Source organism: Triplophysa dalaica, chromosome 4 (assembly GCF_015846415.1).
Source record: "Triplophysa dalaica isolate WHDGS20190420 chromosome 4, ASM1584641v1, whole genome shotgun sequence".
NCBI lineage: Eukaryota > Metazoa > Chordata > Actinopteri > Cypriniformes > Nemacheilidae > Triplophysa > Triplophysa dalaica.
Window position 1 is genome coordinate 23553119 of NC_079545.1, and position 23925 is coordinate 23577043.

Sequence of the window (23925 nt, forward strand, 5' to 3'; positions counted from 1 at the left end):
CCAGGTTTGATGGTTTAATAACACACATAGATTGTTAGACAAGATTGATTTTAATTCAAGTGTTTTTCGACAGTTTGCATGGTTTCTTAACAAAGCATATTCTACTTACATGAATAATGTAAAAATATGCAATAGGAGATTGATACATTAAAATGTTTGAAAGCATATAAAGACCATATATAAAGACAGTTTATAAAAAACAAACATGATTGCTTAATGTGGAATATGACTGTATTATTGTCAGTGGGTATGCATCTTGTGGTTTCTTCATATTCAAAGTAGGTCACATAAAGTATAACATTATATATAGTATAACTTCGCACTATTTTACATGTACACGTGAATATTAGTAATGTTAAAATGGGACGGTGAGAAAATTAGCTTTCCATTTCTGTCCTTCAGTCTGCTCCATTTGTTTTGACACCCCCTCCAAAGGAGGAAAGTGGAACGTTCTAAACCGCTGACATTATTACATAACAATAATTTCTCCTGGTTGTCATGGAGATAAAGGGGGGTGATAAATGTTGAGTAGAGAACCCCCCCCCCCCCGAATACCTCAATGTTTACTTCCCCACCTCCTTCCCCCCGTAACGCCTCCCTCTACCTCTTTCCAAAAACATCACATCATCTACCTGTCCAAGTATACCACCACTTCTCTTATCCTTGCTTGCCAGGTCTCTCAGATTTACAGTTTGTCAATTTTTTCTTCCTGGGTAATTTCCTCCTCCCTCTTTCGTCCGTTCTCTCTATCTCTCTCAGCAGTCAGCTCTTTATACCAGTCACCATAACAACCACAAATGTTCTGACAGATTTGCTGCCACTGCATTGAGAGGTGTAGTGCACGCAAGAGAGGGAAAAGAAGGTAAAGCGATGCCGTCTGCCCACACACATTTGCAACAATAAATGTACGTTCTGTTCCTTGGTCATCAAAAATACTCCTCTCCCTCGCTTTTCCTTCCTGTCTCCTTATTCTGCCATTAATATGCAGCACTTTACATTCTCGCCATCTTAAATACTCGGGACATAACATTCACGCCCATTGTGGGCATTAGAGAACATCTGTTCTTTAAGTCAAATGATGAAATGAAAGTTATTTCATTGTTATTTTCATATAATTAGCAAAGTGCACTATGCGTTTCTACTCTTATAAATTATCTTGTGTTAGTACATGGGCATTAGAGAACATTCTATATTACCTGAATGTTATTTCATTGCGGTTTTTATATCATTTCTATTATGTACTTCTGACATAATATGTTTATATTCTTAATACATTGTCCTGTGGTTAGTGGACTGAGACTATTCCTGTAGTCAAAATCAGACCCAAAGACAAATGTTGTCATACGACAACCACGGTGCCGTCTATCTCAATTAGTTTTGATAATGTGTGACACTGACAATGTGTTTCACACTAAACTGCACTGTTCGATACCCTACTCGACTCCACCCTGCTATGTCCACACCTCCGTAGGAATCATTCCTTCTTTGCTTTTAAGTGGTGGGAGCAGGTTCTCCCCGCACAGAAAGTGCAACGGGAAATGGACCAGGATCCCCCTGACGGCCTGGAGTTCTCGCCCGGCTTTCTCCGGGTCAACGAGGCTGAGGCTTTCAGCGTTCCTGTGCTCCATTAACTCACGCAAGTTGCGAATGGAGTCCAGAGGAAGACACTGGAAGACCTGCACCATGAAGAGAAAGCATTGAGAGTTTAAATATATGATAATGATACTAGAGAAGTATATGGGAGTGGCGCTATTGTCTGATGGCTTGCAGAATTACGGTAATTACAGGTTATCCTATAGTATAGATGTGCATTGAGTGCGTTTGTATCAGTTCAAACATGCATAGTAAATGTCGATAAAAACCTTTAGTCAAGGACATCAGATGGATCAATGTCAGTCGTAAGAGGGTTGTTGGCATGTTTAGAATACAAGTTTTGTTCCTCACCTTTTCGTAGATGACAGCATTTGATTGGGCGATTCTGTTCCAAACATCGTTGAAGAAATGATCACTGATTGGATCGTCAATGTCGAGAGCTGGATCCGATTTTGCTCCGAGAAGCACGCTGAGGGCAAAAGGTTAAAAGTAAGTTTAGTCTAAAAATTATTTTAAAATCAACCTGGTTTAAAATCATTAACTTGACAATGTCAGACCAAATATTATTCAATTAAATGTTATCACTCCATCACACAGACTGTGAGTTGAACATCTTTATACTTTAACTTATTAAGCCCAAGCATACATTTAAAACATATTCAGTACATTGGTGCAGAGTTAGCATAATAAAAAAATAAAAACATAAAAAACTTGTTCATTAAACAAACATTAGGTTGGTTTAGTGCATTTAAGTCTGCCCCAGGGGTAGCAGCTCTGTAGAAAGTCTTACACAAATGAAAATGTGCAAACACAAACCGTTTGCTATCAGATAAGAAGATAAGGGTGGAATAATTCAAAACAAATCCCATGATCCAGACACATGCACACAGAACACGATTGCTTGAGGTCATATCCCAAGGGCAAAAGGTGATAGGTGCCACATACACACGCAAACAAACGTTATTTGAAGCATCTCACTGTTTCCCTTGGCAACTAAGAGATGTTCTGGTAGCTGGCGTTATGGAACGCATCGTACTAACACAAATTGCTCCACACATACACCTCTTTCACTCACACACTCCTACATGGCTAGGAGAGAAAATGACACGAAAGGATAAAAGCTAAGGTGCTTCACACCACAGACACAGACCCATCAGAGCTACAGAGTCATTCGTACGTTGTAAGATAGTTTCTCTTAGAAATATCTCGAGATATTTTAAAAGAGAGAAATGAAAATAACGTGGAAAGCTGATTGACTTTCGGTGATGAGTTGGCTGTTAATGATTTGTCCGGGTTGGTTCGCAAAACCGAGGTGCCTGGAATCAGTTCAGTTCAGTTCGAGCTTTATTGTCATTCCGCTACATTTGGGGACATACAGTGGAACGAAATGGTGCCACATGGTCCTGTGAGGCACGCATAAATCTATTCTTTAAAAGAAAAACACCTTTTTAACAAATGCTGCCGACTTGGTCCTGCAAACACACACACATACACACCCAAAGCACGCTTTTCGTAAGGCGAGTGCTAGCGGTCCAGCCTGGTACTCTTCTCCATTCATGACTGAAGGGACTCTTTCTTCATCCTCCACCAGCACGGCCAACTCACTGTCACGACTACCCAGCATGCTCCTGTCATTGATGTTGGCTGACCCTGACAACAACAGGAGAGAAAGGACAGCATGAAGAACTTTAGATATGTGCTACACTTCTGTCCACCAATAGATGGAGCTCATCTTCAACAAAGAAACTATTGTGAGTATCCCGAGTTGTTTACATTTTTATGTCACATGGTCTCACCTATGATGTAGCAACGGTCGTCTGCGATGAGAGCTTTGCTGTGGACGTAGATGAGTTCAGTAATGGTGGAACCGCCGAGCTGAGCGTGTGTGCGCAAACCACAAAGAGAAATATACTGTGTCCATTCATCCTGCACTGATGAAGAGATGCAAAGTCATTAAAACAATGGCAAACCATTTGTGCGATTGCTTAATGGGTTGAACAATAATATTTAATCTAAATCATTTAGATTCAAGAGAGAAGTGAAAGTGACAGACTTGGTTCGTGACGGGATGCAAAAATGCACCAGACCATCACAGACAGCTAAATAGGTTTCATTCAGACACCTACTTTTTTCCTTTAATCTTGACAGAATGGAGTGTTCCCCTCTATTTATAGTCCTAAACAAAAAATAAAAATGGTTTCATTGATTGTTCTTTTGGTTGAACACATTTTTTCATGTTTTGAACTTGTGTATTTAAGTGATAGTTCACCCAAAATTGAAAATTCTCTTATCATTTACTCACCCTTAAGTAATTTTTTTACATATCTTTGTTCTGTTTAACACAAAATAAGATATTTTAAAGAACATGAGAAACAGTTCTGGGGCACCATTAACTACCATATACGTTTCCCCCCCTACTATACAGCATTACTCAATAGTGCCCCATATCAGTTTGGTTACATTCTTCAAAATATCTTCTTTTGTGTTAAACAGACCAAAGAAATGTATACAAGTTTGTAACAATGTAAGGGTGTGTAAATGATAGAATTTTAATTTTTGGGTGAAATTTCCCTTTAAAACAGATGTGTTTCTGTGTGTGTACCTGTAGGTATAGTGCAGTATAGCCTGAATGGAGTTTCCTCCTCCTTGACTGATGTCACCCTCAAAGCCGGGCAGCAGGGGGATTACGACAAACACCCTGTACTTCTTACCCTCACTACAATACAGAGATTTACACATACACACATTAGACACCAACAAACACTTTTTACTAGACACAGAAATGCACAACAGGATTGAAATAAAATTGGTATAATACACATTCTGAATCAAATAAAAAAAAAACTCCCAACCTAACCTTAGACAACTGTAACCCCATGGAAAATGTACCATGCTTATCTGGGATGAATGTTATTTTTTTACAATGCTGCTAGTGACTGAAACATCTCGTGTAAACCGGTTTATTTTTTTTCCAAACCACCATTTGGGTTATTTTTGCCCATGACTCCACAATAAATGTCATGAAACACTGTATTTTCACACAGCTCACACACCTGTGAGCGCGTAGGATCCGATTGACGATAGCATCTCCAATGATGTTGTGTATGCTTTTCCCATCTGAGCAGCTGATGAAGAACTGATTCTGAGAAAGAGGAAAAACAGACAGTTTGTGTCTGGGGTAAATCTACATAAGATACTGTAATAGTGTGATTGTGTCTGAGTCAGCTGAGACCATCTAACGGATATGACGGCCTGCTTCAGCATTCAATGTATCTGTTGCTGGATGATTTGTGATCTGTTTCGTGATTTATATTATATTATGTGTTAATCAAAACGTTGTCTACAGAGATCTTTTAGTAAACATTTTGCAAGACGTAAACAACACTGGTCCAGAAAGCACTTCCTATTTCAGTTTTTTGACACTACACAGATGTTACAAAGTACAACCAACAGAACATTTAGAATTGACCTAAATCTTAAACAAAAATTTTTAGGACTTAAGTATATACGTAAAATAAATGGACTAAACTTAAAAACGGACCAATGTCTTCCTGAACACATCTTACAAAATGGTATATACTATTATTAATTTATAGCCACTTTGTAGCTACTAGAATGTGCATTATTTTAAATGTAGACACAAAAATTGTATCTGGATCCAGTTTGAGGATATCCGTTACATTCTTCCTAGTTTACAGCATGACTGGCATTAGGACCCGGTTTCCCTGTTTTTATTAAAGCAGTGGGCTATTGTGTGCTGCCAGCTGAATGCAGTCGAATCACATGATCCAGTGGGAAAGAACACTGCATACAGCTCCACAACAGTGAGACTCTGTGTGTGAGAGCAGTGCCTGTTTAGCCGTGTGTGTGTCCACTAATCTTATAAGGTAAATGCTGTTGGCCTTCTCAAGTTACTCAGAACTGTTTGTTACCTCTAGATACACGTAATGTTGGCTGTTCTCGATGACATGTACATAAGCATTAAGGATAGAGCGTTCACAAGTGCCTGAAGACCAGCGATCAACAGAACGTAGCACCTACACAAAAGAAAGAAAAAGAGGAGACCACAGATGATGGCAGAAAACAATGTTATAAATAGTTAACAGCAAGAAATGTGCTGTTGTGTACCTGTACAGAGGCCTTTGCGGCGCCAGGGACAGTGAATGGAAGCTTATCTGCTGTGCTGTGAGACTTTGGTAGTAGGTATGGGTAGAAGTCATCTTTGTACTTACTCTTGAAGATCTTTAACATACAAATAAAAAACGGTAACGCTTTACAATATAGTTCTATTTGTTAATGCATTAGCTATCATTAACTAACTGAACAATTCTGTTAGTTCATGTATTTTCAGCGTTTACTAATATATTTTTAAAATCTAAAGTTTTATTTGTTAACATTAGTTAATGGACAATGAATTAACATGAGCAGTTGCATAGAACCTAACAGAGATGCGGAAAAACTATATTGCTCATTGATAGTTAATGTTAGCTAATGCATTAACTACAAATAGAACCTTATCGTAGTGTTACCGAAAAAATGAAAGCAATAACATTAGTTTGTAAAAGGCATGTTGATTCATAAAAAATATTTTAATTATTATTACTAATCACCTTAGTGAAGTTCCACCGTTGGATGAAGTGACGTGCAAGATCTCTGGCTGCTTTCCCATGATGCACAGAACCCAGGTCCCGCCAGGGAATACGTGGCACCTGTGTTCTGTCCACATTGTCTGCGAAAACAGAAAAAGTGTAAAGGTATAACCAAAGTAACATGACATTTCATTGCTTTGCTAAACTTCAAAGGACCTTAAAAAATATGTTTTACATATGAAGTAATTACAAAGTTTAGCTTTAGTTGAAACACCATGTCTTATGAAAATAACTTTTAAGAAGGTATTTAGAATTTATTTGGGTAAATATTAAGGTTTTGTCATTCATAGGACTGTGTACCTTGATAGGGCTGATCAAGCTGTGTCCAGTCCCTCTTGATAAAGTTGCTGTAATCTTTTCCCAGCCACAAGAGGGCATTCAAGCTCAGATCTACTTCATCCTCACACTTCTCATCAGATGAAATTTCGGTCAAAGGAACTGTTGAACTGTCCACCGTTTCAGACTGAGAGATTAACAGAAGAACAGTGAAGATGATAAAGAAAATTTATTTTTTCTTACTATAGTTCACCCAAAACTGTATAATTCTGCCATTTTATTCCAAATCCATATGCTGCTATTTTTCCATTAAATAAAAAAAAGAAAAGAATTTCATGCAACTTTTTCCCACACAAACTGGTTCTCAGCAGTCATACGAAATGTTTCAATACAGTCATTATTCACTGTAGTGTATATTTCACCGTAACTACAATGGACGCGACAAAAGACAATAGAATGCATTAGAACCCATTATACATTTTGTCTACACTGGATGCTGTGCGACGCGACAATCGCATTAGAACTTGACGTGTGTCATGTTGTGTCGAGCCAGTCGCATCCGGTGTAGAAACGGTGTTATGGTAACAGTTAGTTTTTGTCAATTGTGTTATATGAAATAAGCTGTTAAACCATTTTTTTTAATATAATTTTATCTAACACAAGTAAAAAGATAAAAAATAATCATTCTTGTTTGGGTGAACTTCATTAAATAAAACCTAGTGTTATACTTTTACCTCTGGGTCTGGCTCTGCTGTTCTTTTAGGGTATGGCAGGTCGCTCAGCCTGTAGTCACTGTCGTCCCACCTCCCAAAAGCAAGGTCCAATCCACCCACGAAGGCCACAGATTGGTCAATGGAAACCATCTTTTCATGATGGGCCCAGAGGATCACAGCTGAACCCACAAGATCAGGGTGACGCATCACCTAAGCAAAAGAAACACAGATTGAGTCATTTGAAAATAAACAGTCACGTAGTTATGGTGATATTATTCCTTATGTGGGAAACACAGGAAAGAAGAAAAAAATTGAAAAAGGAAGTTGCAAAGAGAACGGGTGTGGTTGTATTTAATAGCGGATATGTGAAGATGACAGACAAACAGGCAAACCTATGATAAAATAGCATTCAGTGAATTGGTCTTAGAGTACACAAACAAGTCTAGTCAAGTTTATCTGTAAAGAGGATTTCACAATACAAATTGTAATAAAGGTTTATGAGAAAATATTCTTTAGGAGATAAAGAAAGTATAAATGAAAAGAAAGTGAAAGGATGAGAAAAGTGGGAGTGGTGGGAATTAGGGGACAAAGAGAAATACAAAAAGGTTATGTGTAGTATTTAGTGTTTCAAACCTTAATATTAGGGTGAAGGTTCGTCAGAGTCTTCTTGCTGTAGCCACTGTTAATACCCAGTGCCATTTCCATTTCTTTGTACAACAACACACACACTTTCACTCCCTGCTCCTAAAAAAAATGAAACCAACATATAGTTATTTGCTTAGAGTTCTTCCAGAATGGCTGAGTGATGCTGAGATCCAGCTTTGCCACAAGCAGCTGTTGGTGCTTAAGAGGCACTACATCACATTTTGTATTGTTTTATTTTATGTTATTTTGTCTTATGGTATACACATAAGCATCTGTTATGCAGCGTAAAAGGATAATAATAAAACTAAATATGTACAACGTTTTTTATTTCTATTCGGCATGATTGATTGAAAAAAGGGTTTTCCCATACTGCTTTGCGTTTGAGAATCTTGTCCAAGCGCCAATATGTGTTTGTGGCTGGACGTTTGAGGAAAACCTCAGGACTAAGCCTGTGGAGAAATAAAAGTTAAATTACATAGATTTCAAACTATCATCATCCACACATCTACCTTCAACATATTAACTGTTAACATTAGATTATGACAACTAAGGGTCTTAAAGGGAAAAAAATAAAAATCCCGTTATTATTTATTCAGCCTCATGTCATTCAAAACCTGTATTTCGTCACTGTCAGACTGAATCCACCTTATAGCTTTATTTTTAATGATGTTTCTTTTCATTAATCATTGTTATTAGTCATCTATTATATTTGTCTTTGGAGTTTGCAAATGTGTTGTTATTTCAACTTTCAGTCTGACAGTCACAATATGACTTTCTTCAGTAGAACACAAACAAAGATATCTTGAGAAATGTCTCTGTGGTTGTGTGCCCATACAATAAAAGTCAATGGGGGCCAAAAATGTTCCTCAAACCATCTTCTTTTGTGTTCTGCAGAAGAAAGTCAAACAGGTTTAGTATGACATGAGGAAAAATAAATAATGTTAGACATTTGTTGGGGTGTGAACTATCCCTTTAAAGGAAATGAAAACAATTCGAAAACATACTACTGAATAACTGAACCATCTCCGACCAAGCACATGTGTATTGAGCGCTTACCACCAATCAGTAATGAAGATCTCCTCCTTGGCCTGTTCCAGAGCATCGGCCAGGTCTGAGAAATACCCACTCCCATTAACATACCTGTCAATCAAACAATAACTCATTCTGACAATTTCATTCCATAAATTATAGAATCAATCTTTCTCTACTGAAAGATAGTACGGTTACACTTTATTTTACAGTGCCCTTGTTACATTTATGTATGGTAGTTTTTACTTTACATTATGCATAATTACATATAACTACCCCTAAAGCACACCCTAATCCTAACCCTTACCCTATAGCAAGTACATATAGTTTATTATTATTACTCAGTACTGTAACACGTGCACTGTAAAATAAAGTGTAACCGAAATTATAACCACAAGCCTATAACACAAATGCACACACCACTTTGTGAGGGTGTCTGGCCTGGGTGGGGCAAAGCCGTCGAAGCGATGTTTCTGGGAGAAATCACTCTGTTCATAGAGACTTCGAATCTCATGACTCCACCACTGAGCTTGCCTGTAGCTAATGCACTTAATCACCAGCTTCCTACAAAACACAAACACAAGGTGGTGTACACTGCTCTATTGTCTTTGTAATACAATTCATCAGATCAGTTCTAGAATCTTGGTCATAAGACCTCTCCTGCCTTTTGCCTTCAGAGGCAGAACTGAAGTACCCTTGAACTATAGTGTAATGGCAGACGGGTTACCTGTTGAAGTTTTCGATGCAGACACCATACTTTGTGTCAGTGTACATGCGTCCAACCAACACCTTCAGTTCAGGCTCAAACAGCAGAACGAAAGACACGACTGGAGGATCTCTACTTAAACAGAGCACAGACAAGAATAAAACATTAATAAAATGATAACAACTAGATTAAACAATTAATTCAAACAGAGTTAATTTGGAACAACCGATAAGAAATGCTTGAAATAAAGTGGAAAAATACAACACAAATCAATGCTGAAGTGCAGAATTTGTGTATTGCTAGCAATAGCGCTACAGAGTTAATGTTTATACTACAGAGGCCAGTTGCATTAACCTACAGTAGCAGCTAAGTTAAGTCTGTGAATAAACAACCAGTCTCCTTGACTTGCAATTACTTTTCAGATTTAAATCAAACCATTCTACCTTTTTTTGTATCTGATTTATAGAAGTTATGTAAGACAAGTCCAAGCATTTTATGCTACTGGTTACAGGAATCAAACAACCAATGGCTTACTTATAACCGTCTCTGCATGTCAGCGTGGAATGGGAATTTTGTATTTGAACAAGAAACGAGTTACACACATGCTTTAAAGTGTCAGTGGGGAAGTGTGAAAAAGGAAAGCAGCGGTATCGGTTTTGCTGGGTGAAGTCAAGGTCAGGCTCTGCAAATGTTAGGATAATGCAACTTGAGTCAAAATTTAAAATGAAGTGTTTATTAAAATGACTTGTACAGCAAATTTGACGGCAACCAAGTTGCTTAAAGTCCAGAATGTAGATAAATACAGTGTGGGAGGAAAGGACTCTGTCACCCAGATCAGGCTGGTCAGAACAGAGCACAATTCTGAGCTTTCTTTGTGGGGAAATGTTATAAATAAACTGGCAAGACTGAAACACTGAGGTTTATTTCAGTCCAGTTCTTCCATTGTATGATTTACCGCCTTTGTTTTTGTTTTTAATGTGCGTCAATACATCCGTTTTTATCCTCTGGTTTTTTGCTGTGAAAGGCAGAATAAAGGGATGTGCGAAGTTGCATTTCTGCTTTTCAGGAAACTTGCTGTTTGACTTATTGCATACTTTGACATACATGCGTGATGTATGCTTGGCACAACTTACATAAACTGCAACAGAAAGGATGCTGTGTTTGCTGAAATATTTTAGTAAACGCAGACTAACTGTGTGTTCCTACCAAACGCGAATGAAGCGTAAAGCGTGAGTGAATTTAATGTTAAATCAATGCAAAGACGCGATGGGACATCCTGTGGAATTGAGCGTTTCGGGCATTTCACGAGCATATCACGTGGTTCGCGTGAGTTGCAAAATCTGAACTATGCCGAAAATTCGCACCGCGTTAACAAATCAGGAGTTTGCTCTAGTTGTGAAGTGATTATGACCCAGCGAGCGGAGGAAGAAATTCGAAACAACAATTCGATTCAGTGGCGTTATTGCAGGTCCGTTGAACCCCATTAAAATGTTCTGTTGTATCTTTCATTCAGGGTTTGAAATCAACCGAGTCGGCTATTGTAATCAAATTAATTGCCAAATTGACTGGTTACTTGTGTTCATAAATTATGTTCACTCACTTTGCAGGGAAGGTTCGTGTTAATCAAATAATTATTAATATATGCACAGCTTATGTGCATTTCTGACTCCAACATACCCGTCATGCGGCATCATTTAGAGTCGTCAGCATAAGACACAGCACCAGGAGAGAGATTCGACTGCTCTGCTTGCCTTTGAATTTCCCTTGCAGTACTTTGATAAAGTCGATCAAGCCTATTTTCATTGAAACACCACGCATTGCCATATTCATGAGCTTAATCTCTTAGCAATAAACAGTAATGCATCAGTTTCAGATCATCGGTTCAACACACGGATCGATCAGAACTCAGAAGTGTAATGGAGGGCTTCTAGTGTGGGAAAGTGTGCATGTGCAAACAGCAATCTTTGTTAGCTCACTCATCTGTTATTCGGAGCAATTTTGCATCAAATCAGTTGTCAATGTATCAAGGTTAGGTGCACGTCAGGGCAAGTTGGGCAATTCACAGGTGTAACACACCAGAGCTCGAAGTCCACTCCTGATTGAAGTTTAAAACTTGTTTTATTATTGAACAATGGAAAGCCTATTTCACATTGGTAATCTCTTCTTTTTTCTTGTTTTTAATCATTCTCCACACATATTAAACATTGTATAATAGTTACTCATAACAGTAACTGATCAGAAATAGTCGGTGTAAGTCCTTGTTGACAAATTAACATCAAAAGAATACACAGTAAAGTGTGTTTATACTGTCGGAGACACTGAAATAGAATGTTTTGGCGACCTTATTGTGATTAATGCAACTGAAAACCATTAAATGATCACGTGCCATTTTAAGTTAAGCTTACATTAACTTAACAAATATAAAAATGTTGACTTTACTAATCATTTTATTTTCCTAATTTAGTGGAAATATGTTGTTGTGCTGGCGAAAGGAAATGGGATGGGGTGTGAGCGCAGGGGTTGGGGGTCCATGAGGGTGGTCTGAGATATCCAGTACTCCAAAAGGTTGAGAACCACATATACTGTACACTACAAAATACAAAAGAACCCTTTCTAATTTCACGCACCCAATGTATGGCCTAGTTGGTGGCACATGCAAACACAGTATTTCAGTGTGGTGGACACAGGTGAGAACCTGTCTAACAGGTTTTAGATCCAAGCACTAACTGCTAGACTTATTAATCTATCATGGCCTTTCAATGACATACAGTGATTTTGCAACTTTAGTCTGGGAAGTTATTTATTTACAATACTGTAATCGTTATACCAATATGTACATAAAGTATTGTCTGTGTGTAGGTTTTCATATCACAATGAAATATGTTGTTTTATAAGTTTAAATATCCTGAATAATTTGATAGACAATCAACTACAGAATATGAGTATTTATAGTACGAGTAGTTGCTTCTCTGTTTTTTTATCAGAATGACAATTCTACAAAAAAAAATGTCGTAACATACAACAACAGTGTGATTCATGAGCGTGTGTGTGTTGCTGAACAAACTCACCTTGACATGTACAGAAGGAACGAATTCTTCACCACCAGCCAGCGCCGAGACCAACGGAAGCAGAACTGATGGTGTCCGATACAGTTGAGCCCAAAGATGCGGTGACCCCCTGATCTTTTCAGAATATAACCCTCTCTGTGGAAAAACCAAAGATAAACTAAAGCAAATTACACAAATACATGAAGAGAACTGCAAAATATGACTTAAATCAAGCAACACAAAAGACACACATACATTCCTTTAGGTCCAAGGTCTCTGACAAAGGAAAGTGGACTGATCGCAAGAAACTCCAACTAAAACCACAAACACATAAACTACATTTTGTATACAAGTACGTTGTAAAGGACAGACAACAGTGTGTGAAGGTCTTAACCTGGATGTGGGAGGTCCACAGAACTAACCAAAATGTGTGAAACTAGAGTAAGGGACATCCTCAAAGATAAAAATGATTCATAAATAATATCAAACATTTTATTTTAATTTAAATAGGTAGCAGTTATGATTCTGTGGTTGTAAAGCAATGAAAGTCTTGAGTAGTTCCTCATTTACAAAAGCAAGTGTGTTTTCTATGTACATAAGCTTCTATTTACCATCCCACGAAGGTTCCTGTAGAAGTCATTGTCTAGTAGATTGTTCAAATATTCCTCCAGGTATTTCTGAAACAACACAAATTAAAGGAAAACGTTCACCCAAATTTATCTCATAGTACCACTTATCCCAACTGTCTGACTTCCTTTCTTCTATTTTACTGTTTCTATTTGGATCTTAACTCTTAGTTGTCAACAAACAAAAGAGACGGACTTAAGAACGTATGAAACACAAGGATGTGTATCTTGTAGAGGGAAGTGAGAACAGTACTGCATGTGTGTACCGGCTTGCTAGATGTTCTTCTGATTCTGTCTGCTCCATGTAAAGTCGGCATCTCCTCCGTCATACCCCCCAGCTGTTGCCTCCGCATGGCAAACCTTAATCAGATCACATGCAGACACAGAGGACAGCAGCAAGTTAAAATTCCATTTAAAACAAATCAGGCATTGGGAATTTGCATGCGTCTGGTGTAAGCTTACCTCCCCAGAGGCAAATAGTGCAGCATCATTCTGTGCTTGTACAGGTCTCTGTGGAGCTCCTGGAAGTGCTTGTACTTTCTTTTCACCGTCCATGTGAACTCACCGTGTGTTAGACGAACCGTGTACAGAGTGCATATGTTTACCTGCATGCAGGATATTTACACAGATATAAAAACATTACTATGATAGATTTATGGAGCTCATATAATATGGTTTCAGGTCCTACTGCTGATACTGTGGGTGAGAAACGGTGGCTTATGTACGCAAAGCTATGGCCGTCTCACCGAGCTACTATTTAAACTAAGCATCTGCTACTGCTCACATGTCATGATATCATCATTTACAAACCTTGGAGCGGGTGGTGTATCGCTCTGTATTTTCCACTCGGCAGGTGATGGGCGTGCCAGAAAGAAGAGGCGAGATGCCTCCCTCCTTTAGTTCCGTCAAGTGATGTACAACGAAAAAGTCACGCTCCTCTGATAGATAGATAACGACAGAAGATCATCAAACAAAATTTTACAGTGGGGACAAAGAGCTTTCATTATAAATCATACAATCTTCATAACATATTGAAGTTACAATATTTGGTATTAAATGCTAAACTAAAATCACATGTCACCAGTCTGAGTGCAGCTATGACACGTCAGAGGGGATCTGGCCCTCCCGGTTGAGCCTGGTTTCTCCCGAGGTTTTTTTCTCCATTAATCAATCATTGGAGTTTGGGTTCCTCGCCACAGCAGGGCAGTGTTGGCCTGCTCATGGGAACCATACCTAGGGCAATGTCAGCACCACCTCACCAAAAAGCATCTTTCACTCAGGATAATGTGATGAAATTGGGACACACAACTCATGAGATGTCTCTCTGATAACGGCAAGGAAATTATGAGTATGCTATGTATTTTTATAATAATTTATCCCCCAAACATAGCGGATGCCTACCCCACAAACCAGTGGAATGTCAGACCTCCTTTCCTCTATTCATATTCTTGACACCTTCCCCCCTGCGCAAGGCATGGGAAATGTCCTATTGGGCAATTCAACTGTGCTAAAATATTAGGGTAAAATAATAACTAGTCCTATAAAGCCAATCTATTAAAACACGACTTCACTACTAAATTTCAAATGCTATGAGATTATTAATGATAATCTCAAATCTATAATTTACCTTATTAGTAAGTTTATTTATTTTTTATTTAGCCTTGTCGTGCAAGCAATGTCGAGATTGTGCAGAGGCAGCAGCTTTTGCCAGAGGGGAACTGGAATCCCCTGTATGGGCCTGGGTTCTCCTGAGTTTTTTTTTCTCGATTGGAGTTTTGGGTTCCTTGCCACCGTTTGCATAATGTTTTGCACTATTTGCCTGGCTGGGTGGGTTGCTTTAGAATTCAGAAGTTTTACATAATTAATATTGCATAAAGAAATGTATGGTCCGTTTAGTATTTGACCTGTGTTTCTCTCTCCTTTATCTTAAATGTGTGCTTTCACTGTGAGTGCGTGGGTGCCTGTCTGCCTGCCTGTCTGTCTGTTTGTGTGCGTGGATATTGTGTGTGTGGAGCGTTTGTATGTGGGTATGTCTGTCTTCTGTGTTTTCAACTTTTTCTTGTTTTTACAGGTATAAGACTTTAGTTGTTTTGCTTATAGTCAATATGTCTCATGTACAGCTGCTTTGTAATAATGGAAATTTTAGAAAGCGCTATATAAATAAAGTTGAGTTGAGTTGCAGGGACAAACTGTTAGTTGTTTACCACATTTTATTTATTATGTTAAAGTTTCATTCCTGATTTATTTACAGGTTTAATATTATGTTGTGCTACTAATTGCATAGTCCACATGTACTGTATTTCTGTTTACTAGTATATTGTCCACGAAAAAGGAAGTAAAAACTTTGTTCAGAGGTGACACTTGGTGTGACAGCAGACATTTGGCCATTTCTGTGTGCTATGTGTATAGCCATAGACCTTTGGCCGCTTAACAGCACTCAACCACACTTAGCTTACAATCCTATCCAGTGTTGAGACCATGACTCTATAACAGAAAATATGCAGTGTTTTTAGTAAATACACTTCTGCAAACTGATTATGGTTGGAATCTGGCCTGAATCATATTCTTATCCTGTTTCTCTTTCTCCACTACTCCAACAACCACCATTATCCCATCCAATAAATACAACAGCAAATAAACAATATAAATAAATAATGCAGATTGTAAAGTGTAAAGTGTAACAAAGTGCAGTTAAAGAAACAGTTTATATGCACAGGAGCATTAAATTCTATACATTTGTGTTTTATTTAACTTAAAGGAGACATCATATGAAAGCCCCACTTTTTCTGTGTTTAAGTGCTTTTTCGGGTCCCTGGTGCATCTAGCAATCCAGAAAACGTGAAAAATAAGAACCATTAAGTTTGATTTAGTGTGCCTTTCCCTGCAAGCATGTGAGAAATCGAGCCATTCAGATTTCGCTCAAGTGGTGATGTCCAAAGAGGATTTTATTATAACGTTACCGCCCATTAATCTACAAAGTTCCAACCACCGCGCTCCGCCATTGTTGTTTTCAAAAGCGACAGCAGTGTACGTGACGCCATGGCTAAAGTTCGTGGACAACATGCAATGTAGTCACTGCACAGAGTCCAAACATAGGAGGAGACAGCAGTGGATTCATTTTATTTTTAGCGGAAATCCCTCAGAAACCATAAGTAAAAACCTGCTTGTTTGCGCGAATCACTTCAAACCGGAGTGCTTTTTGAACCTGGGACAGCACAAGTAGGATTAGCTTCAAAAATGTTCCTCAAGAGGGATCGAGACCAAATGAACGAGACAAAACTGGCGATGTGAGAAATATTTATCAACAGTCTGAATTGACGTAAATGTACCGTGTATATATAGGAGGATAACGTTAGCATATGATAGCGAAGGGAGCTACGTCAGTCACGGTCTAATTAGAACATTCAAATCTAGTGTTAAACTTGCTGTATATACTGTAAGTGCAGATGGACATTTGGAGTTAAGCTGTATTTATGTAAATACATTATATGCGCTAATATGTTTAGCTGCGGCAGGCTGTTCGTTTGCTATTGAGGCGAACACTGCAGGTTAGTTTCATTTTAAACGTCTCTAATCATTTGTGCTTAGGCTGAAAAATCATTTACAGCATACTAATTATGCTTTCACGTTGTGTGTGTAACGTTATGACTTGTCAACGACAAGCGCTTAAATCCACGTTAATACAGCTGAGATCTGCAGGAAACAGAATTTAGCAAAACAATTGCCATGGCAGTAATACGCCTGTGTTGAAAAGTCGGACGGAAGGGGATAACTCATTATCATTTAAAGAGACATGCACTAAAACGGGTTACTGTGAGCAGAGCTGTTTTTGACGAGGCAAGAAGGGTTTTATTTACACAGCCATTGAGTGTTTTTCATCTAAATATGTTCCAGACATTTCATGAATACCCTAATTAATCCTATCAACTTGTTGAAAGTGGTCGTATGAGGAGACCTAGTTGTGCTAGAGGCAGTGGTGGCGTTTCACCAAAACCTAGGGTATGGCAAACATTTCCTCTGGCCATAAAACAACGACATTCCAAAGTAACAGAACCATAAAATATACCACATTAAACGTAAAACAAAACGTGTACAAGAATCCACAAAACTGAATGAACACACGAAAATGCACAAAAATTACAGATAACGAACACTACCATCATATTGTTTAAAATGTACTTATTAGCTCTAATTTCTGCAGCCAAAGGTTGACTCCGACAATATCTTCTAAAGTAAACCATCTGCCATTTATACCGTGTATGACAATCGCTTCAAACCACAGCCAGATGTTGTCATAACAACTACCAAAGACAATGTTAATGCGACATTGTCTTTGCGAGTCAAAAATATTGGTCAAACAAAAAAATGAAATTAACACCGTCAAGATTAAATATAAAATCTGTCTAACTTTGTCGCAGTGCAGTATATTGCATAAGTAGCGGCGTGGTTGAAGTGCAAAATCTGTGACAAGTTCATCCAAATGAAAACACGGTAATTCAAGGGACGCTCGGATATTTAGTGCAAAAACTGCGACTGCACAACACCAGCACATGGAGTATATTTTTGAATTATTCACGGATAACAAATATTATTAATCTTGCAATATTTATACATCTTGCTTGGGCAGATGAGATTGTTATGTGACTGTTAAAATAAAAAATATATCCAATTTATTGGCATATGTAGAAAATAAAGACCTCCGTACTACACATTACCTTACCACGCACCTTATTATCATCAAACACCTTTGAGGCAATTTTTTTTAATTTTCTTCACTTCATATAAAATAGATGCCTTCCTGATAATTGATGTGAAAATGTAGACAAACGAAAGGCGGATTACAACCTGCCATGCAATAGTTTCAAAAATAGTTTCAAACGCCTTACTCACTACACCATTGAAACGGTTGATGTACGAGTGTAATTTTTTAACTCTAAAAAATACATGCTTCCTACGACCATGCTAAAAATGTACAGCATTGTAAAATATTCTGATTATCTTTAATTTTGCACGAAAATGTAACGCCCCTTACCATATTTGGAACATCAGGTTAAATTCAATTTTTGCAATTTTATGTGTCTAATACATGCATGGGCAACTTATAACACACCTAAGAGAAAGAAAAACACCTATTTCCGGCGAATCACCCCTTTAATGAGCATCAATATGCACACTTTGTTTCCACCGTTTTGTCTGTATGCTAGTGTATGGCCATACTCTGCTATACGTAAACGCTGCCCCAGGCTAGAGGCCTATTATGTACAGCATCAACAGTCAACACATAGAGATCCAAGTTAAACACTACTGTAAATACTATTGTTGGTAATTTCTCTTACCGCATTTGGTTTTGATAGATTTAACTTGATCCTCAGTAAGGTTGTTCAGCACAGAGTCCACACATTTCCGCCATCTTTGTACTGCATGTATCTCAAGACTAGCCATTAGGCTACTGGACAGTGACACACCTGTTCAAACACATCCACAAAATGTAATTTAGTATGCAAAGAAAATGTAGCTATGCTTTTTATACATGTTTCAAAATGTGAAAGTTAGAATGACATTCATTTTAATTTAATTTAATTTAGTCATTTGGCAGACGCTTTTATCCAAAGCGACTTACAGTGCACTTTTACAGGGACAATCCCCCTGGAGCAACATGGAGTAAAGTGTCTTGCTCAAGGACACACTTGTGGTGGTTGCTGGGATCGAACCAGCAACCTTTGATTTACCAGTTCAGTGGTTTAACCCACTAGACAACCATCTCACATTAGAACCCAACAGTTTTCACCAGCTGTACATACAATGAAAGCATTCCAACAACGGATAGTAGGGCCTGCCGGGTCAACTGGAAAGGATCACAGTAGGAGATCTCCTTCTCATACCATCGCAAATGAGGTACAAAAGTTGTACTTGTACTTTTGTTCAATAAAAGTTTTAATCTGATAATTTGCCTGCTTACCTTTTTTTTTTTTAAAAGAAAACCCACATTTTTTAAACAAGATAGTGATGTTTACTGTTGTAGATAGTATAGGAATGTCCCACCACCTTAAAGGGTCCCCAGCCCTCATTGTGTACTTTGGCAAGCAGAATGCAGCTATTCAATTCTGCTTCACTAAAGCACACACATTCCAACAACGACCCATGCTCTTCTTTATGCCAGGCAACACATTCGATGTATGACTTCTCTTACTTATCGTTTAAAAAAGTTTTGAACACCCGGTTACCTGGCATTTAACTTAAAGGGATAGTTCAGCCAAAAACTCCAATTTGCCATTTATTTACCCACCCTCAGGCCATCCGAGATGTAGGAGACTTTTTTTCTTGAGTAGAACCATAAAGAAGATTGTTTGGTAAATCCGCAGCCCTCTCTGCTTCATAATGGGAGTCTATGGGGTCCGCCGTTCTTAGAGTTCCTAAAGCACATCATTCCAAAAAGCGGCTCCTGGCGAATTGTTGATGTTTCGCGAAGTGACAATATTGTCATAAATTTGAACGTCATTTTTAATAATATTAGCCATACTGTACAGCCTCAACTCCCCGTTTCTGCAGGTGTTGCTAAACGTACCAGATGCTGGTATGCCATCCACCACCAAATACTACAAGAAGAAGATTGCGATTGTGTGCAGAGGCTGCACATTAACCATAGACTCCCAGTATATGAAGAGGGCTGCGGATTAACCAAACAATCTTCCTTATGGTTCTACTCAAGAAAAAAATGTCACCTAGAGACCCCCCCCCCAAATTCATAAACCTAGGGGAAACACTGCGTTTAAAGAAAAAAAAAAATAGCAGGCTCCTACATTTACTTTCAGCAATACCAGATATTTCAGACCGGTCAGACTATGGTATTTAGCAGGTTTTTATGCAAAATATTTGAATAACGTGTACTATGTGTGGAGAGCATTCACTCAACATCGTAATTTTATTTTTGACGGAGGTGGCTTTTAGAGGGTTTCATTTCATATGGGTAAAAGTGGTGGACATTTTTATGAAAAACCTTTCGTGTTCGACTGAAGAAAGAAAGACACACTGAAAAGAAGGTGGGTAAAATAAGAGAATTATCTCTTTTTCTGGAAACTAATCCATAAAGATGTATTACAAAAAGAGAAATAAAAACGTTTACTACTGTTATAATTTTACAAGTACTTTTAATTTCACATGTATTCATTAAACTGAGAGTAAAAATAACATTGACAAAAAGCTAAACCGCTTGTGGCTGTTGGAGTCAATCCAAAAAGATTGGACTAACCCACAATATACTTTTGAAGCAATTTCACTCCTCCACAGATTTATAACACATTTGTAACGAAGGAGCAAACATTATTTATTTATTTATGATGCATCATTCTAAGCTTGCATCAAGTTGCACCACATACTATTCTTTATTAAATATACATGCTCTTTTTGCTCTCCTTGATGTATATCATTGATAAGTAATTAATAGTGTAAAGTAGTGTAAAGATACCATAAGTAACATGTTACTGTAGTTCTCCAAGGAGCCATTTCTTTAGCATTCTGTAACAACATTGGATATATAACTGTGACATCACAGATACACATAAGGCACCTAGATAATGCAATGTTTGTCTATTAGGTATTAGGATTTAGCTTGAAAACACAAAGTTATAAAAAAATTAAATTGCTATTACCTTTATTATGTGACTTAATAAGTAGTAAACAAAGATAAGGAAAAATCAAACTAAGGGATAATCATCAGGGAGGTACAGGATTTTGCTTTAAAGGGGTCACTTTTGCGCAAACACTTGTTGATATGTGTCTTTGATGTGTTATAAATTCCACATGCATGTATTGGACACGTAAAATTGCAAATATTGTGTCGGAACAAAAGATGCATTTTTTCTCAAAGCGAATGCTCACCCAGACCTGCCTGAAACACATCATGCAGCAACAACCCCACAAATCTATGTCAGTTTGTGGTATGAGTTGACTAAGCCCGCCAAAATGTATACGCAAGTAAGGGGGCATACCTGTCAGTACAATTGCTTTGCAGTCTGTTTTGGAACCTGATGTTCCAAATTTGGTAAAAGCTGTACATTTCCGTTACACGCTTGCAGTATTCAACCAATCACTACGCACTGGTTTACTGGCCAATCATAGCACACCTCGCTTTTCAGAGCAATCAGCTTTGTTAAAAATCTGCGCGTTCCAGAGAGGCGGGACAAAGAGGAGATACACACATGCACAGTATGTGGAAAATACAGCGTTTTTTAACCTCAAATTGTGAATACACATTGCATTACATTTAAAACAAAGGATAATGTTCATGTTAGCCGTGTCATACGACTAGAGCAGGTCTTTTCGATTGGCGGCCCGCGGGCCGAACCCGGCCCTCGATTTAATTTCTTCCGGTCCTTCAAGCATAGTGTGTAAAGATTCTCTAGAACAAATTAGTTCAGTCGGGAACTGACCCCACAGTTGTGAAGTGACGCGGTTCTGTTCCATTCAGCACGAACTGCAGCAGCACAGTTTGGCACGATTAAATTACATACGAACTCAATGCAAATAAGTGCATAGACACCAACTCGCAGCAGACGCTGTGGTGTGAACTAAGGCGAGAGGCGAGACTCGCAAGCAGTCTCTCCTGTGAGACTGTGGTGAGCAGGACGATGACGAATGAGAACATTGATTAGTTTCATTTCTGACTTCTCGCTAGCACGAACAGGACCACCATTTAAAAAGTACTCAGGCAAGGCTGGAGAATAGCTCCTCGTAGAACAGTGCCTAAACAATGATGAACACACGAAATTCCGACTTTCCTCCAAACTTGCTCGAATTTAAAGCTCCTGTTTTTAGTTATATCTTCAAGCTCCATGTTGCACTTACGCTAGGATACACAATACAGCAAGGCAGGCCCGGCGTGATGCGTGCGAGTGGAGGAGACGCTAAAAAATATATATAATAGGCTTATAAAGTAATAAAAAATACATATGCAAATGCTTGATCAAGGGCCCGGCCCAGCCCGGTCCGAGGATAGTGGTGGGAAATATCGGGGGTCAAGTTCGGGCTGAGAATCGAAGCTCTACATATGACACCTTTAACATTGAGTGAGTGAGGGAGAGAGAGAGAGAGAGAGAGAGAGAGAGAGAGAGAGAGAGGGGGGGCACTGAAAAGCATTCTTACTGGCTGTGCCCACTGTTGCCGAGACAACCAGGTGGCTCCAGGTGAAACACTAGACGACACACAGGGAGAAGTTAAAGCACACTAGAGAGGTGTTGGGAAAAATATGTGCAAGAAAGCATTTGATCTCTGACCTGCTGAAGTCTTGCATTTATTTCATTTGGCCCTGATAATCACGGTTATTCTGTCAGTTCAGAACATTTGATTTTAATTTCACTCCAGCATGTTTAATATAATTTACATCCAATTGATATACGTTTAAATCTGCTGGCATTACTATTGGTCACCCTTATGTTTGTCAGTGGGTTTTGCAAACAAGTATTAAACTACTACAAATACAGTGTAGAAATGTAGTGTTTTTATATTTTCTCTAAAGTGCAACATTAATGTTTTAATATCACAACGATTATGCACAAATAATTGTGGGAAGCATTAATCCTGCAGCCCCACTAGAAGGAACTTCGCTGTGATTGACAGAAAATCTACATCCGCCCTGATAAACCAACTCAAGCTGTTTAAAGCCACATTTATTTTATACACTGACAGATTTTGTCAGTATTGGTAACTGTCCCCAAAATCAACCAACCGATTGCTTTTCCCGTTGAAGCGAATGATGAAACTAAATGAAACACGTTTTAAACTGATAGTGTGAATTACTGACAGAATGAGATTATGTATTACCACGCTTGTCCTTTAAGCAGAAATCTCTCCAAACCCGATTCTACCTCATTGTGACTCCGTCCACTTACAGATTCATCCATAAACTGTGAGGAGGATGTGGGCATGAGCATGGCCGTGTCTCAAAACCTTTCGAGCTGCCCACCTAGATAACATCGTTAGGCATCGCGATACCTACCGTTACGTTACACATGCGTCTAAAATGCGTTAAAATGACGTGCATATCTATCTAGGCTCTGAAAAACAACCAATGTTTACAGTGTCGCAAAGGACTTTTTTTAATGCAGTGACAATGATTAACATTCCCTTCAGTGTTTTCACGTAACACTGTCTTCATTGTTATAAGCGATCTAACTAAACAAACGATGGATATGGACATAAAACAAACGGATGTAAAACATCCTACTTAGATTTATCATAAGAAGAGGTTTTACAGCGTGTATAAGGCAAGCTTAACAAATATTACGATCCACTGCCGAACATGTGTAAAACCGCATTTCCAGATACGTTACCTGATCGGAACAAGGTTATCTTTATCAAGACTTTTAGCACTTACCTACAAGAAATGCGTGAGATTTGACTGATCGTCTGGCACCTGGAAATACCGTAGGTAGTTATTTCTCCGTGCGACCCAAACTTCTGGATAACTTATCCTCCATCACGTCCTCCAAGGCGTAGGTTTTCTCTATCATTCAACGTAGGCAACTTGAGAGGCCGAATTTACCGTAAACCTCCGAAAACGGTGCTCGTCAAATTTAAACAGGGACTGCACCCGTTTTTGTACTATTAATAGTGACTTCAATAAAAGTATAGCTTCTCGAAAAA

The 23925-nt window shown here is 38.4% G+C and overlaps 1 protein-coding gene across 2 annotated transcripts; it reads right to left on the reverse strand.

Annotated features, from left to right (window-relative positions):
* Positions 1 to 31: 31 nt before the first annotated feature.
* Positions 32 to 23813, reverse strand: pld2 (phospholipase D2). 2 transcript variants are annotated; one of them, XM_056745393.1, is made up of 25 exons: positions 23657 to 23813; positions 18621 to 18749; positions 14095 to 14222; positions 13747 to 13889; positions 13551 to 13644; positions 13270 to 13335; positions 12914 to 12972; positions 12680 to 12814; positions 9633 to 9743; positions 9326 to 9469; positions 8933 to 9016; positions 8247 to 8325; positions 7865 to 7975; positions 7253 to 7441; positions 6543 to 6705; positions 6204 to 6322; positions 5722 to 5835; positions 5526 to 5630; positions 4647 to 4735; positions 4196 to 4309; positions 3720 to 3769; positions 3390 to 3524; positions 3090 to 3243; positions 1945 to 2062; positions 32 to 1676 (listed from the first exon to the last, which is right to left on the reverse strand). In XM_056745393.1, the coding sequence occupies exons 2-25, from the start codon at positions 18724 to 18726 to the stop codon at positions 1452 to 1454; spliced, it is 2835 nt and encodes a 944-aa protein (XP_056601371.1). In that variant the 5' UTR covers positions 18727 to 18749; positions 23657 to 23813; the 3' UTR covers positions 32 to 1451. The 2 variants fall into 2 exon arrangements, with proteins under 2 accessions (XP_056601371.1, XP_056601373.1); XM_056745395.1 differs by lacking the exons at positions 13747 to 13889; positions 14095 to 14222; positions 18621 to 18749; positions 23657 to 23813 and having other exon boundaries at positions 12680 to 12836; positions 13551 to 13646.
* Positions 23814 to 23925: the final 112 nt, after the last annotated feature.

What these genes read in the sequence shown, in the direction of transcription:
- pld2 (XM_056745393.1), bottom strand. Translation starts at nt 18,726, where the DNA reads ATGGCTAGTCTTGAGATACATGCAGTACAAAGATGGCGGAAATGTGTG. An exon ending in CCAGACACCCTCACAAAGTG is followed by an intron (nt 9,017 to 9,325) that starts GTGTGTGCATTT and finishes TTTGATTGACAG; the next exon opens with GTATGTTAATGGGAGTGGGT. An exon ending in ATACTGCACTATACCTACAG is followed by an intron (nt 3,770 to 4,195) that starts GTACACACACAG and finishes TTTTTTGTTTAG; the next exon opens with GACTATAAATAGAGGGGAAC.